This window comes from Nerophis ophidion, linkage group LG02 (genome assembly GCF_033978795.1).
Source record: "Nerophis ophidion isolate RoL-2023_Sa linkage group LG02, RoL_Noph_v1.0, whole genome shotgun sequence".
Lineage (NCBI taxonomy): Eukaryota > Metazoa > Chordata > Actinopteri > Syngnathiformes > Syngnathidae > Nerophis > Nerophis ophidion.
Genome location: NC_084612.1, coordinates 13,503,219 through 13,521,008, shown reverse-complemented (window position 1 = coordinate 13,521,008; position 17,790 = coordinate 13,503,219). Strand labels below are relative to the sequence as shown.

The 17,790-nt window shown below is 39.6% G+C and overlaps 1 protein-coding gene across 2 annotated transcripts in view; it reads left to right on the top strand.

Moving 5' to 3' along the window:
• The window catches only part of nptnb (neuroplastin b), a 100,324-nt gene that overhangs the window by 71,238 nt on the left and 11,296 nt on the right, over positions 1–17,790 (top strand). For both annotated transcript variants that reach the window (XM_061877661.1, XM_061877650.1), the window contains 2 exons: positions 13,397–13,530; positions 13,606–13,879. In XM_061877661.1, the coding sequence (XP_061733645.1) occupies positions 13,397–13,530; positions 13,606–13,879 (408 nt within the window). The remainder of the gene's footprint in view (positions 1–13,396; positions 13,531–13,605; positions 13,880–17,790) is intronic.

The following is a 17,790-nucleotide window of genomic DNA, read 5'->3' as shown; positions in this document are numbered from 1 at the left end:
CAGTGTTTCCCCCAGAAAACGTGTTAGTTAAGGTGATGTCTCTCCGGCGGCCAAAACGAGGAAGGGGGTGGGTGGGTGTAAGGATTGGTCTAACTCGGCCTGTTGCCATCACCTCTCCACCTTGTCGCTGCCACCACAGCCTGGGGGGCAAATGACTACAGGCTGTGGTGTGAAGTAGGCCGGCTACGTCTCGTGAAGAAGCCTAGAATTTTTGGTTGTGTTTTCCGCTCCATATGCTGAATGGCGATATACGATATATATCTGGATATTTTTTCCATAAAGTAAAAAAAACACAGTCCTAGTTTCCTGAGATACCAAGAATGTCATTATTATGCCACATGCTGACATATGCTCAATTTATCCTGCTTAATTTATTACAGCATTTGGGAAGCCTGTAGTTGATTTTTATTATGTAAATGTTATATTCTTATCAACATGTGATAGCAGGGACCCTGCCATTCAAAACTAGGCTGCTACATTATTAATGATTAAGGTAACTATAGCTGAAAAAATAGTACAATAGCAATAGGAGAGACTATTCATTCCTGAACCCCATGGAGTTCATGTAGGCTTTATGATGCACTTACATTATTATATCAACTATCATAGACAGCTTCAGGAAACCCTTAATTAAACCTAATGTCCTTTTTTTCTGCGTCAACACAGCTCAATCAACACAGAAAAAAGTGAAGTGAAATAACAGACAGACAGAGCTTTGCTGTCCGTAACACACACACACGCACGCGCACACACACACACGGAAAAATGAGCTAACGTTACATTAAAAGCTAATTAGCCTTCACCTCAAGTACTGCGAGCGAGCTGAGCTGCTGTTTATGTTTCTAGAACGTCAACGGGCTCGTAGTGATGTTACAAGTAGTTGGCTGGGAGGTGTTTATTATAATTTGGGGAGAGTCCGCTGCCTGATACTTACCTGTAAAACACCTATTTGCTTATGACGACGCTGGAACACAGACTCCATGCGCTCTGAATACGCACTACTGATAAGTTGTTACCGATCTGCGTGTAACCAATCAGATGGTTCTGTGGGTGGGACAATGCTGGGTGCTGCAGAGGGTACCGACAGAGACAGAGGCAGAACAAAGCGGAGCAGCTTGTTAAGACTTTAGCTTAGGCGGTGGCTCTTTGTTGTTGAGGCGGCCGCCTTAGCAACAAAGCGCTGCAGGAAAGCCTGCAGTCATTTCCAGGAGTTATTTTACCCTCTGCGAAGTTTTACTAAAGTTTTCCAATGTTGTAAAAATGTGTAGAACAAATATTATATTTCAGCATTTTTGTCAACGAAGATTTGCGTCAGCCCGCGACACATAGTCATTTTGATAGTAGGCTAATATAGCTACTTACATGATGTGTTTTCTTCTTTATAACACTTATACAAGTCTTTAAATTTATTGCGGCTCCAGACAGATAGGCGTGGTGCAGTGGTAGAGTGGCCGTGCGCAACCCAAGTGTCCCTGGTTCAATCCCCACCTAGTCCCAACCTCGTCACGTCCGTTGTGTCCTGAGCAAGACACTTCACCCTTGCTCCTGATGGGTGCTGGTTAGCGCCTTGCATGGCAGCTCCCTCCATCAGTGTGTGAATATGTGTGTGAATGGTTAAATGTGGAAGTAGTGTCAAAGCGCTATACAAGTACAAACCATTTATCATTTATTTTACATTTACTTTTTTGTATTTGTGGTCCAATATGGCTCTTTCAACATTTTGGGTTGCCGACCCCTGATCTACTACCTCTACGACCTACTGAATACCGTATTTCCTTGAATTGCCGCAGGGCATATAGTATGCGCCTGCCTCGAATTACTGCCAGGTCAAACTCGCTTCCCAAAATAATTAGCACATACTTAGTATTACCGCCTGGTCAAACTTGTGGCGTCAAGAGTGACACTTCCCCTGTCATCATTTTCAAAATGGAGGAGGCTGATTTCAATACCGGTAATTTTAAATCGCATAAAGGGAAGAATATTAAGAGCTATTCTGTAGGATTTAAGGTCCAAGCTTACATCATACTGACATTTTTACTGCATACCTTTGGTAAGCGCCGGAGTGAGACGAGGTTTTAAAATAATTAGCACATGCTTACTTTCACCGCATGCCTTTGGTAAGCGCAGGAGTGAGAAGAAGTTTTAAATTAATTAGCGCCCCGGCGGCATTTAAAGGAATACGGTATTCATGGCTTTTATTGAAGCTTTTTGCAAAGGCTATCACCGCTTTGACGCTGAGCAACGGAAGGAGACAGAAGTCCTCAAAAAGTTAACCACCTCAGGCAGTGTGAAGTGACTCCTTGTTGACAAAGATGTTTGAACTCATCCTGTGTAGCGGTGATGACAAGACGCTCTCCCCAGGCTGTTGTCACTGTTGGCTTGCACTGAGACGACACTCTTAACAAAATGGACAGGCAGCGTGAATGTTCAGCGGACATGCAAACACAAGGATCTATGCTGGAGGGCATTTCTTTTGGACGCCTGTCAAACACGAGCTCTCTTGCGATTCTCTGTTTCCTCAACGAGGTGATATTAGGACAACAAGTTACGTAAACAATGTCAATAACGGCCGAGGCAGCTAACTGGCCACACGAGCCGTCACCTCGACTAAGGAATCATCTCTGAAAAAGGGCAAGTAAAAACCCTGTTGGAGAGAAGCTTGCCTGCGTGCCGCGCATAAGCCAATTTGCTGTGGCATGGCTATGCCGCATACTGAGCATGCCCTGCCTCTTATTCCGTGGTTTGTCTTAGAGGGCTGCCTGATTGCATAACACGGGTGATGCGCGTGTGTGCTCTGCTTTTACTAGGGAGCTGACGAGACTCATGTATACGTTCAAAGTGAAGAGTCCTGGCCGTCACCGGGCTGCAGGCCTATGACTATTGAGTTGTGCTGTGTGTCAGCCTTTTCACCAGAAGCATTGTGCATGACTTTGTCCTTTAATGTTAGGATGAGCCTCCGCTGCTAGATCTGGAATAAGAGCACTTTCTTAATTCTCCTAATTTTCTCGAGGTGATCGCGTTTTTTTGTGACCTAGGTAGCGGGGACCACTGTTATGCCAGCCAGCTTTGCACTGCGCTTCTGGCAGCAATTTTGCTGAGATCCTTCGCCTACAGTGTCCTTGGCACACTCATCCTTGCAGGACTCAGCTCTGAGGCAACAGATGGAGGCTTCTGTGATGTTGTAGGATTAAGGCTGCGAATCCTGTCCCAGCCATCTCTGTGGCAGGACTGGAGTTTATTGTCTGCGATACTAAGCTTAACGCAGCTACACATTTGGTACCTCATACTTCCCCTAACCTGCTCAATTATGACATTTACTGATAAAATATTCCATCCTAAGGATTACAGACTAAAATAAATATGCTGAAAATGCATGTTTAAAAAAACTTTACAATAGAGTGCAAACGTGTTTTCCATCAATGCTATGCCTACAATCTACCAGAATGTCAGTAGTGCAAATCTCTGGCAAACTGTTAACAAAAGTGACAGAAAAATTGTGTTTGTTCATCCATCTGTTCTGTTAGTTTTCAGGATTTTTCCTGGTTAATTGTGGATGGCAAAAAGATCTTGGTCTGCCATCATGGTTCAATAGCGATGCCTATCTAGCAAAAGTGACCACATCCCTCACATTTTACCAAGCATATTTATCACAGTATATCTTTTCATGGAATTATATAAATAGTAAACATGGACACAGCAGTCTAGATTTGCTCTTCAGTGTCTAAATAGCTGGTAGCACAATAGCGTAGCAAGAAAAGTGTATCTTGCCTGCAGTTTGGTAGTGTCATGGTCTGGGGTTGCATGAGGGGGGCTATCAGAGGGCTATGATTCTTTGAGGGTAAACATTTTTATTCATAGCTTTATGTAGAAGTGTCTGGTTTTATCTGCTGCTTTAATGTCTTTAATGTCCTCCGTGTTCTTTGATGTTTCCCTCTTACACACATGTAAGAGGGATGTGTACTATAGCTATGAGTTGTTTTCTTGTTTTTCTTGTTTATTTTTTTAATTTTCCCTTGACCTCAGTCCACCCCCTCTCCAGGGCCCAGGCTAAGACCGATCGTTTTATTTTATTTTAATCTTCTATTTTTTTCTCCGGTCCCCCCTCCCCCTTGTTTACCTGTATCTCATCTTTTTTGTAAAGGGCGCTGGAAGCCGGCAGACCCGTCAGCGATCCTGTTCTGTCTCCCTGTAATTTTTGTCTGATCTTGAATGGGATTGTGCTGAAAATTTTAATTTTTCTGATGGAACTCTCCTGACGGAATAAATAAAGTACTATCTAATATAATTAATTTTAACATCATTGGAACGTTCTGAAGGAGAGCATGATCTCTTCCCCTTGGAGAAACTGGGCCACATGGCAGTTTTCCAACATGATAACTAGCCTAAACACAGTAAGGTGTGCGGACTTGTGACTTAGTTTTAGAAGACCGCAACTCTATACTGCTTCCCAAACGGTGAACTGACTACTCTAAGTTATCTCAATTGTATACAGTAGTAATCAAATTGTTGTTTTGAATGTAAAAGGAGTGTACGGTACCAATTCCAGCTACCTGGGAATTTATATTTTAGTTAAAATATTTTTTTTGTATGCAGCTTTTAACTGTGAGCTAATAATAATACTGTAACTGTGCAGTCCAGTTGTTATATATTGATGTCTTACACTTCGGAGTCTAATTTGCAAGTTAATTTGCATGTATTTGCAATTCCAAGACTTTAGATAGCAGTAGTATATAGGCTACAGTGTGTTGCCTTAGCCAGGAAGTAGTATTTAAATATGTTTACACTGCGGGCCAAAGTGGCCCAAATCGGATTTTTTTCCAGCTGATTGTTCAGATTGAAAGTAAAATGTGATCTTTTTCAGATTCCAGTATAAACGCACACAGGCCCCACTGTCACATGCATGCAGAGTTTGATCAAGTGAAATAAAAGGTAGTCGACCGGATTTAAATAAAGAAGGAAGTTGCTACTACTTGTATAAAATAAAAGTAGCACCAGCTTAAAAATTTGTGGGGTTTTTTTAATGTGAAAATGAATTACATAAATATATTGTATGAATCGATATATATATAGTGTTATATATTTGGGAGGGTTCTAATCATTTTATGGCTGTTAAGTAGAGGCGACACTGACATTAGTGTGGATCTACGTTAGCTTTATTTTTTAACTCACTTACGTAAACAACTTACGCTATGTACGTAAAATGAAAGCAAATACACCAGAACATACATGTCTATACCTGGCCTTCATTCAACAATTGCTATTTTTTCGGAATCAAAGTATATGTATATACACATATACATACAGTACAGGCCAAATGTTTGGACACACCTTCTCATTCAATGCCTTTTCTTTATTTTCAAGACTATTTACATTTACATTGTATATTGTCACTGAAGGCATCAAAACTATGAATGAACACATGTGGGGTAATGTACTTGACAATAAAAAAGGTGAAATAACTGAAAACATGTTTTATATTCTAGCTTCTTCAAAATAGCCACCCTTTTTGTTGCGATCCGCAGCACGGATCGCTTGTCATTTAGAATCTTGAGTTTGTTTGTGTACTTCCTGATTTGTTTTTTTTGTCACCATGGCGACTTGATTTGTTCACCTGCTTATTCGCACACCTGTTTTCATCAGAGACTCTATATAACCTGCTCTTTTCGTTTTCTCGGCCTGGCCTCGTAGTGTTTGCTTTCACACAACCAGTGACGTTTGTATTTTGATGTTTGGACTCGATAGCCTCCGCGCTTAGCCTCTTTGTTTCATGTCGTATATTCGCTAATGCTACCGTGCTTAGCCGCCTTTTGTTCCCCTAGCTCTTATGCTAACTAGCTTTTTGTTTTTGTCTTTTGGTACCCAGTGTTTTTGTTATTAGTCTGTTTGTTGGTTAAATAAATCATTATCTCTTACCTCCACGCTGTGTCCGTTGCCCGACTGCATCTTAAAAGAGCACCATTGGCACCAAGATGACACCGAGACGTCACACTTTTCTCTGATTACTGTTTTGCACACTCTTGGCATTCTCTCAATGAGCTTGAAGTGGTAGTCACCTGAAAGGGTTTAGTGAAGTGAAGTGAATTATATTTATATAGCGCTTTTTCTCTAGTGACTCAAAGCGCTTTACATAGTGAAACCCGATATCTAATTTTTACATTTAAACCAGTGTGGGTGGCACTGGGAGCAGGTGGGTAAAGTGTCTTGCCCAAGGACACAACAGCAGTGACTAGGATGGCAGAAGCGTGGATCAAACCTGCAACCCTCAAGTTGCTGGCACGGCCACTCTACCAACCGAGCTATACAGCTTCACAGGTGTCATAGTTTTGGTGCCTTTCAGTGACAATCTACAATGTAAATAGTCATGAAAATAAAGAAAACACATTGAAATGAGGTGTGTCCAAACTTTTGGCCTGTACTCTATGTACATATATACATCTACCTTCATATAGTACATATAGCCTATTATTTGTGCTGTACTGACAAGTTAAACAGTAAAAATGTGTCTGCCGTAAAAATACTTTGCTTACCAAAACCAGATGTTGTTATTTTTGTGTATCTTTTCCTGCAGACATGAATGACGTAGCTCACGTATAAGTCGTAATCAATGAGAAAGTCGTAATTGGGTGGCATTCAGGTTGCATTTCCGTTTATGGTACACTGCTGTCACATTTGATTACAATCGGATTTAGACTACCTCTTGATGCGGCATAAATCTAATGCGAAAAGGTCGGATTTGTAGCACTTTGGAGAGTTTAGACCGGCAAAAAGTATCAGATCTGTGTCACGTGGAGGCAAAACTAAAATACAGATTTTGTGTGCAGTGTAAATGGGGCCTAAGTTATTAAGTTGAATGTGCCAGTTAAATTTTTTTTGAGCCTTAAAACATGTTTGTAATTTACAATTTTGACTTATTGTGCACCATGAATGTCACAAGCATCTCAGTTGTAGTTTTGTAGTTTGAAATTGGTCGGTATTTATAAACATACCGAATTTGAAACCCAGTCTTATGTGTAAGTTATGTATGTTATATTGACATACTTTAGTTCTATATGTTCGGATGTAAAGTGTTTTGAAAGAAAGACTCTTAAAAGTATCTCAAATGGAGACAAATCTATTAGCTGTTGGCTAAGCTAGCAGGAACTAGCATTAGTGAGGGCAGAACAGACTATCAGAAGTCTTATATAGGATGTTTTAGATGCTGTTCGATATAAATGGAAAAGGGTTATACTTGTATAGCGCTTTTCTACCTTCTAGGTCAGGGGTAGGGAACCTATGGGTCGCGAGCCAGATTTGGCTCTTTTGATGAGTGCATCTGGCTCTCAGGTAAATCTGAGCTGACATTGCTTAACACCACAAGTAATGAATAATTCCATTTGTAATCTCAGTGTTAATAATAACGTTCAAATTATAAAACATTTTCATGCATTTTTAATCCATCCATCCATTTTCTACTGCACCTGTTCAAGAAGTTGCGTTAATGGTAGGAAGTTATTTATTATTGGTTAGTGTCGGCTTGGACCACCAAGCACCGACATGAGAGCCTGTTTCAGGGTTATAATATTGTTTTATTTTTCAATAAGTCTCTCAGTTGCTTTCCAGCAATTGTATTTTTCTCTTTCTTTCTCGCCCGAACCCTGTCTCTCCTCCTGGCTGCTGTTCATAACAGAGCGACAGGTGATTAGATAACAAGGCCCAGGTGAGCCATCTAGGCACCTGTCGCTGATTTCAAGGCCGGTCCAGGCACACCCCACTTCGCTGCAGGCCCGCAGGCCACGCGCCTTCCACAGTTAGCTTCAGAATAACAATGTTAATACAAAGAAAAAGAGACCTATTATACTTTAGAAATGTTGGTGTTACTTAAAAATGCACACGTTTAGTTGTGTTCAGTGTTAAAAAAAATATTATAAGGCTCTTACAGAAAAACATTTTAAAATATTTGGCTTTTTGGCTCTCTCAGCCAAAAAGGTTCCCGACCCCTGTTCTAGGTACTCAAAGCGCTTTGACACTATTTCCACATTCACCCATTCATACACGTGACGTGACTAGGGTGATAGAAGCCGGGGGATCAAACCAGGAACCCTCACGGCCAATCCCCCAACCAGGCCACGCCCCCCCCCATATAATCCGATACCTGTTTTTTGCTGATATCGTACCGATATCTGATAACACTTTTGAATTGGGACAACCCCCGTAGGAAGGTTGTACTTGTAAGAGATTTGTCCTATAACCGCATCAGAATTTACTGGGTTCTCCATCGGCTCCTGTGCTATCTGTCTATTAAAAAAAAATCCCGCTAACGTATCTGCCCTACTTTTTACTATTTTAAAATGACTGTTGTGAAACAGGTTATGTTGACTTCCTGTAGGTCAGGGGTGGGCATTACGTCGATCGCGATCGACTGGTCGATCTCGGAGGGTGTGTCAGTCGATCTCAAGCCAGGCATTAAAAAATATACATAAAAATGAGCAATCATCAATCATACCAAGACTTCACTTTCGTCAGTTGTTTGACATTCTTGGCACCCGAGGATCTTGTGAGATGACGCTGGCTGCTGCGATCTCATATTTAAGAAAAAAATCACTAACAGGGCGGACGCAGAGAAACACATTTTATTTCTAGAGACTCCGTACCTACTGTCAAAACTCTAAAGACCGACTGCACAGTTCCTGTCTTCACCATAAAAGACCTGTTTCATCCTGCCTGTGCTAACAAAATAAGAGTCTCAGAAAGCTAGCGTGCACAAGCTAGCAAGCTACGGAGTTTGATGCCAATGTATTTCTCCCCCGCCCTCAGCGACCGCTTTCTCACTTGCTTGCCCACCCGCACACTCACTGACGTCACTCACCTGCTGCCAGACATTAAAGGGCCACACACATATGCTACTCTCATAACAAAGTGTTTAAAAACGAGTATGCAAGTTGGACAAATGAGATGCCAAATCCAACCACTTTCATGTGGTATTGGACAGAAAGGAGGACTTTTTTTTCTCCTCCATTTGAAAATGCGGACGTTATCAGCACCACTGTCTAATTCCAATCAATGCAAGTCATCAGAATCAAATACACCAACTTATATTCTTGTCTTCATGAAAGAAAGGAATCTATGTGTGTTAAACATGCTTGTATTATTATTAAACACCATTAACTTGTTAACAAAAATGTCTCTTTCATAAATAAATAAATATAAATTATAAATAGGAATGAGGTAGATCTCCTCGACTTGGTCAATTGAAAAGTAGCTCGACTGCAGAAAAAGTGTGAGCGCCCCTGCTGTAGTACATATATATATATATGGAAATCTGTACATACACACACATATATATATACACACATATATATATATGTATATATATGGATATGTATATATATATACATATATATAAACTGTATATACATACATATATTCATATGTATATACATATGTACAGTATATTTATATATATACATATATATCTATATTTATATGTGGCGACTTGTCCAAGGGTGTACACCGCCTTCAGCCCGATTGTAGCTGAGATAGGCACCAGCGCCCCCCGTGACCCGAAAGGGAATAAGCGGTAGAAAATGGATGGATGAATGGATATATATATATATATACACACACACATACAGTATATATATATATATATATATATATATATATACATATATATAGCCTGAGAACATTTGTGTTTTGCATGACAGGGCTATTTTTTTCTGACAAAAGAAAGACCAAAAATAAACATCTGCAGCAGAGGAAGCTGGTTCTCAGGAACAAATATCACCCCAGCCAGTCAGTGGCTCAAATATATTTGATTTAACGTCTGTCTCTCTGTCAGTCTATCTTTTGACGTCCGAACGCACGTCCTCCTCTCTGACAGCTATGACCTCGACCCCCTCCCCGCACGTTCGCATGCGGCGTCTCTCTTTATCTCCGCCTGGCACAAACAGTTTAATAATCGCAGGAGTGTGAAATTGAGGTTTCTGCTCGTTTAGTGCCACTCTGATGGTTGTCTCTGCACTGTCACTCAGCGATATAATACAGTCACAGGATAAGGCGTAAATGAGCTTGGCCACACCCCAGCTCAGGGCAGCACGTGTGTGCTCCATAATTAGAGTGAGAGGTGATGTCACCAAAGAGCTTTTGCTTACTTGCTCTACTATCCGTGTGCTGCAAAAAAACTCTCACTGTGGGCCTCATCCCGCTTAATTGCATGGAAGGAATTATTGTAATTTGGGCGGATTAGTGGAAGAGCGTTTATCCTCTGACGATGCAAAAAGTCAAATGAAGACTCTCACCTGTTCTATTGGCAAATAGTTGTGTATGCCTTATTTCTAATCCGAGTGTTAAACAGCCATTATTCCCCCTTGTTTATTTAATCAGAGCCAATTTAAACAATTTCTTTTTTAAGTTGCATTCTCTTTTGTGGAATTCACTTTGGAGTTATGTTTTGAAAAGGAACATCTGGAAGCTCTAATACCTTACTGATCCCTCCCACCCATGACCTCAATATGATACGTTATGAAATGTGTGTTTTTATTTTTCTCCTCAAAATCTTGCAGTGTGATATTACTCTTTGCCGATTATCACAGTCACTTAATAAATGGATGGCAAAACCCAGACCCACCCCCACATACATATACATATATATATATATATATATATATATATATATATATACACACATACATATATATGAACAAAAGGTACAAGTGGTAGGAAATGGATGGATGGCTATATATACGTATATACATACTGTATATATATGTATATACAAAAAATAAAATACATATATATATATACACACACACACACACACACACACACACACACACACACACACACACACACGGCGTGGCGAAGTTGGTAGAGTGGCCGTGCCAGCAATCTGAGGGTTACAGGTTCAATCCCCACCTTCTACCATCCGGGTCACGTCTGTTGTGTTTTTGGGCAAGACACTTCACCCTTGCTCCTGATGGGACCTGGTGAGCGCCTTGCATGGCAGCTCTTGCCGTGAATGTGTGTGTGAATGGGCGAATGTGGAAATACTGTCACTTTGGGCTCCTTAAAAAGGGGTAAAAAAAGCCTATACAAGTACAACCCATTTACTATTTACCATTTACACATGTATATACATATATATATATATGTGTGTGTATATATATATATATATACATACACATTTATACAAATATATCTATGTGTATATATATAAATGTATAGATGTGTATATATATGTATGTATATATACATATATATATACACATATATACACACATATATATATGTATATACACACCCATATATATGCATGTATATATATGTATATATATATATATATATATATGTATATATATATATATATATATATATATATATATGTATATATATATTTTTTTTTTTTTTACTTTGTGTCGCAAAGTAAAATTTGAGAGTCAAAATAAAGCCACTCTCAAATTTTACAGCACAATATTTGATTCATTATTATACACCTATTGAACCATTAAAGACAGTCTTGTAAAGTTTTTTAGCAAACTTGACTCATCCTGACTGGGGAAACTTATAACCCTACTTTATTGTGGCAATTAGAAAAAAAACTGTTCGCATGAACTGAGATCCTCCGGGTCCAAGCCGTGGGAGACCCCCACTCTGCCCTGCCCATGTTCCAGCTCCGGGTTTTACACCGCCTCGACGAGTGCTACCCTACCAAACCACCCTGAAACTGCAACCCTGCGTATAGTAGCTGTACTGAACATTAAACATATGTTTCTTATTGCAAGTTTGTCATTGAATAAAATAGTGAACATTTTAGACAAATTGTTTTTTAGTAGTAAGTAAAAAGACAATTTCATTTAGACTGCTGACATATGCAGTAACGTACATCCATCCATTTTTCTACTGCTTATTCCCGTTGGGGTCGCGGGGGGCGCTGGTGCCTATCTCAACTGTGTAAAGGATATCACCACATGGGCTCAGGAACACTTCATAAAACCACTGTCAGTAACTACAGTTGGTCGCAAAATCTGTAAGTGCAAGTTAAAACTCTACTATGCAAAGCCAAACCCATTTATCAACAATATCCAGAAACGCCGCCGGCTTGGCTGGGCCCGAGCTCACCTAAGATGGGCTAAGGCAATGTGGAAAGGTGTTCTGTGGTCTGACGAGTCCACATTTCAAATTATATTTGGAAACAGAGGACGTCGTGTCCTCCAGAACAAAGAGGAAAATAACCATTTGGATTGTTATAGGCGCAAAGTTCAAAAGCCAGCATCTGTGATGGTATGGGGGTGTATTAGTGCCCAAGGCATGGGTAACTTACACATCTGTGAAGGCACCATTAATGCTGAAAGGTCCATACAGGTTTTGGAACAACATATATTGTCATCCAAGCAATGTTATCATGGACGTCCATGCTTATTTCAGCAAGACAAGTGTTACAACAGCGTGGCTTCGTAAAAAAAAGAATGCAGGTACTTTCCTGGCCCGCCTGCAGTCCAGACTTGCCTCCCATCGAAAATGTGTGGCGCATTATGAAGCGTAAAATAGGACAGCGGAGACCCCAGACTGTTGAACAACTGAAGCTCTACATAACACAAGAATGGGAATGAATTCCACTTTCAAAGCTTCAACAATTAGTTTCCTCAAATCCCAAACGTTTATTGAGTGTTGTTAAAAGAAAAGGTGATGGAACACAGTGGTGAACATGCCCTTTCCCAACTACTTTGGCACGTGTTGCAGCCATGAAATTCTACGTTAATTATTATTTGCAAAACAAAATAAAGTTTATGAGTTTGAACATCAAATATCTTGTCTTTGTAGTGCATTCAATTGAATATGGGTCGAAAAAGATTTGCAAATCATTGTATTCCGTTTATATTTACATCTAACACAATTTCCCAACTCATATGGAAACAGGGTTTGTACATTTTGACATAGTGAAGCATGTTTAGCTATTCCTCGTCCTGCAGGGATGATACTTGTAAGAAACTTACTTTATTTGTCGCCATGGAGGCGAGGATTAGTGATTTAAAAGTAGTTAAAACACTGCCGACTGCCGATGGACTTAAGCCGCTAGCTAGCTAGCTATGTCTTAAAGCACCTCTTCCTGGGAGCATTTCAGTGTTACAACTTCACCTTTAGCCAAAATGCGTCTGTTCTCCCATTTCTGTTTACCGGGGGACCGGTACTTTTCAGAGGTGGTATAGTACCGAATATGATTCATTAGTATTGTGGTACTATGCTAATGCCGGTATACCGTACAACCCTGGTCTGTATGGAAACCTGAAAAATAGTCTCTTTTTCACTGCATTTTGTAAACCAGGACACTTGATTACTCGTCTTTACTGTATTTACTCACAATGCCTTCAGTGTTCTCCTACCTGAGTGTGTTAATTATTTATATTTCCTTTTATTTAAGCAAAACCTGCTATCATTGGTCATAAACGAAGTGAAAATAAAAATGAAGGGGAGAATGCAACGCTATACTGCAAGTCGGTCGGGTATCCACACCCAACCTGGACATGGCATAAATTGGATGGAACTTCCCCAACAGTAAGTTATTTTCAGAGGATTAAATTGAACACACGGTGTATTTGACAGACTAATTAAGCAATTTCATACTTCCAGGAAATCGACAACTCCACTGGACGCTTCTTCATCACCAGTAGAGACAACTACACCGAGCTCAGCATTCTAAACCTGGATATAAACACGGATCCTGGAAAGTACGAGTGCAACGCCACCAACGCCATCGGGACCACTGCCGAGGCCACCATCGTACGGGTGCGAAGCTATCTCGCTCCGCTTTGGCCGTTCCTGGGCGTCCTCGCGGAAATTATCATTCTCGTAGTCATCATCGTCGTATACGAGAAACGCAAGAGGCCGGATGACATTATTGATGGTAAGGCAACCCAGACTCTTACGGACTATAAACTGGATTTGTTGAAGATTATAGTGCGATAACTTGACCAAATATATGTGTGTTTGCAAAAATAAATCAGGTGGGAATTACAGACCATTATCCTACAATATTATCATATTAATTTGCATACAATAACAATAAAAATGTACAATTATCAATACATTAGGAATTTTTATCCACAATAGATGACAATATCTGCCACAAAGGGTAGTGACATCACAATACAGCTACTGTGATAATCTAAAAAAATATAAATCATGATATCTTTGCAACTGGACGGGAAAAAAACTCCTTATATTTCATTTAAAAAATGCACCTTTCAATCATACTGACATTAATAATCGCATGACCCAATTATGTTACTGTTTGTGGTTTTTATTTGCAAAAAAGAACCAAATTAATTTACGACAATCAGCGTAGGAATTTGTAAAACTTTAGCGCCAATGTATGTAAAATGTGTTTGTTTGAAATTTAAAATGTTATGTCAACTAACACTTCAGACAACGCTTAAACAGTTGGCCACAAGTCTTCGATTTATATTTCCCTTGGGTGGCGACGCAAAACGGCGCAAAACCAGCATGTTTACACTCAATTAATTGTGTTACTTATATACACAATCATTAAAATCACATTATAGTCGTTACTTTTTCATCATGATTCGCACCTTATCAAAAGAGGTTAGTCCGTTGCACAACAACCAACAAGTCAGATATATGCTGTAGTTATGTTGTTTACGTTCGCTATTATGAATATGTTGAAAATCAATGTTTACTATTTAAAATTTAACTGACGATTCAGACACTGCATAAACCCTCCTATTAATTTATTTGTTTGGCTTTTAACAATAAGATAGCAAGCAAAAAACTGCATTTTAACTCACAATTAATTATGTCACCTATATGTACAGTACTTAATTATAAGAAAAAGACTATGTTGTTTATGTTCGCTATTATGAATCATGGCTGAATGGAAATAAAGTACTGCGGTTAAAGGGTCGGCGTAATGTCAACAATTCTGAACAATAACATATTGTTGTTGGTAATGGTAATGCTAAATTTTAATACTGTTTCATCTGTCGTACTCAGCTTTGGTTAAAAGGTCAATGCTAAATTTACCTACTTAATATTTTTTGCAGCAAGTAGAGGAGAAACCAAAAGTAAAAATAAATTACTTATTAAAACATGTATACAAAAAAAATATACGTTAGGTCAAAAAAAAACCACAGAGGCTATTTCATCCCGACAAGCCTGTTTCGCAGGTTTCTCTGCGAAACATAAATATAAGGTATATTCCGCTCTACCCCAGTATTATGCACTGTATAACGATTAAACCACATAAATCTCGACTTTATATATAACACATTTTTAACTCATCAGTATCCTGAGCTAGTGTCGATGTAGCAATACTGTGTACCATGAGAGATAAAGATAAGGTGATATAGATAGTTTGTCCCACCCAAAGAAACTTAACTATCTGTCATGGTCAGAACAGAAAACTGATGTGCTTAAGGGGAAATTTTGGATGCATACATGCAAATATGACCTTTACGTATTCCCATAGGTACACAATAGGATGCCTAACCTTTTGAAGAGTCTTTGCTTTTGACAGACAGCGACAGTATCAATAGTGTTCATAAGTATACTGTACATAACACAAGATATATAACTGAATTGGTCACTATTCTTTCCCCTCCCCTCACTTTCCAAACGACGCCATAATCTAAATGGGTGGTAAGTGAGAGATTTTGCATGGTTTTAGAGATTTTGTCCCATCAGTTGTTTTGACAATGTCCATTGCCTCCCTGCCCCATACTAAATGTGGATTATGTTACCCTTTCCAAAACAAAAGCCCTATTTGGCCCATTTCCATCGTTACGGGTGGATTCGGTATGTACTTAAAATATTCAATATTAGATTAGTTGTTTTCAGCAGCGACAAACATAAAACAAGCGCGGTGTTTGTGCTTAGCATGACTCCCCTAGCAATAAATTCTAAGCCTTCTGTGTTACACCATCACACGAGCGTGGGCGGACACACTTTAAACGGGAAGGTAAACAACGCCTGCGAACAAAACTTCATATTAGCATTCTCAGCCCTGCAGCAAAGAGCTTCAAGCAACTGTTAGGCAGGTTTCATCTAAATCAAAGTAAAAAAAAAAGGGTTTTGGTATATTTCTGTAATTATTTAGATTTACGCCCTTTGTGGGCCTTTAAAACGGCCTTATGTTTTCGGTGCAGCCCACATACAAAGAAGAACGTGACTCGTTGAAAATGTCTCGAAAGCCCAAAGGCATTCCCCAGTCAACAAAGGTTTGGTCTAACCTTTACTATTGTACTATTGTACTATCGTTCCAAATTCACCCGACGACTGCCGCGCTATTACACAGAACACAACCGCGACGGCCCCTGCTGTCATTTTGGATTCCAATAGGGCGACTAAACACTCTTAATACAGCCCAAAAAAACCTTGAGGTTACATCTTGATGTGTTGCTTTAAACCAACCAATGAAGATTGACTCAGGCAAATGTGCAAGGAATATTAAATAGCTGTAGTACATTCAGACTTGGAATATTCCCCTTTTGAACTGTGCTTATTATCCTATAAGCGATGAGTTTTCATCATTTCATGAGCGATACAGTTTTAAAATTAACAGTCGTGGTCAAAAGTTAACTTACGGTAGTAAAGAACATAATGTCATGGCTGTCTTGAGTTTCCAATAATATCTGCAACTCTTATATTTTTTTTGATTGGAGCATATACTTGTTGGTCACAGAAAACATTCATGAAGTTTGGTTCTTTTATGAATTTATTTTGGGTCTACTGAAAATGTGACCCAATCTGCTGGGTCAAAAGTATACATACAGCAATGTTAATATTTGGTTACATGTCCCTTGGCAAGTTTTACTGCAATAAGGTGCTTTTGGTAGCCATCCACAAGCTTCTGGCCAGCTTCTGGTGGATTTTTTCACCACTTCATTAATTTTTGTTTCATCTGACATTACATTGACAAAGAAAGGACCTTCTGGAGGAAAGTTCTGTGGTCAGATGAAACAACAATTGAGCTGTTTGGCCAAAATACCCAACAATATGTTTGGAGGAGAAAAGGTGAGGCCTTTAATCCCAGGAACAGCATGCCTACTGTCAAGCATGGAGGTGGTAGTATTATGCGCTGGGCCTGTTTTGCTGCCAATGGAACTGGTGCTTTACAGAGAGTAAATGGGACAATGAAAAAGGAGGATTTCCTTTTCTTCAGGACAACCTAAAAAATCATCAGCCCGGAGGTATATAAAATATTTGGTTACATGTCCCTTGGCAAGTTTCACTGCAATAAGGCACTTTTGGTAGCCATCCAAGCTTCTGGTTGAATTTTTGACCACTCCTCTTGCAAAATTTAGCTAAATTTGTTTGTTTTCTGACATGGACTTGTTTCTTCAGCATTTTCCACACATTTAAATCAGGACTGTGGGAAGGCCATTCTAAAACCTTAATTCTAGCCTGATTTATCAATTCCCCTTACCACATTTGACGTGTGTTTGGGGTCATTGTCCTGTTGGAACACCCAACATCCGGGCTGACGATTTGAGGTTGTCCTGAAGAATTTGGAGGTAATCCTCCTTTTTCATTGTCCCATTTACTCCCTGTGAAGCACCAGTTCTACTGGCAGCAAAACAGGCCCAGAGCATAATACTACCACCACTATGCTTGACAGTAGGTAGGGTGTTCCTGGGATTAAAGGCCTTACCTTTTTTTCTCCAAACATATTGCTGGGTATTGTGGCCAAACAGCTCAATTTTTGTCCATTTTTTTCCTCCAGAAAGTCTTCTGTTTGTCCATGTGATGTCAGATGAAACAAAAATGAATGGAGTGGTGAAACATTTCACCAGAAGCTTA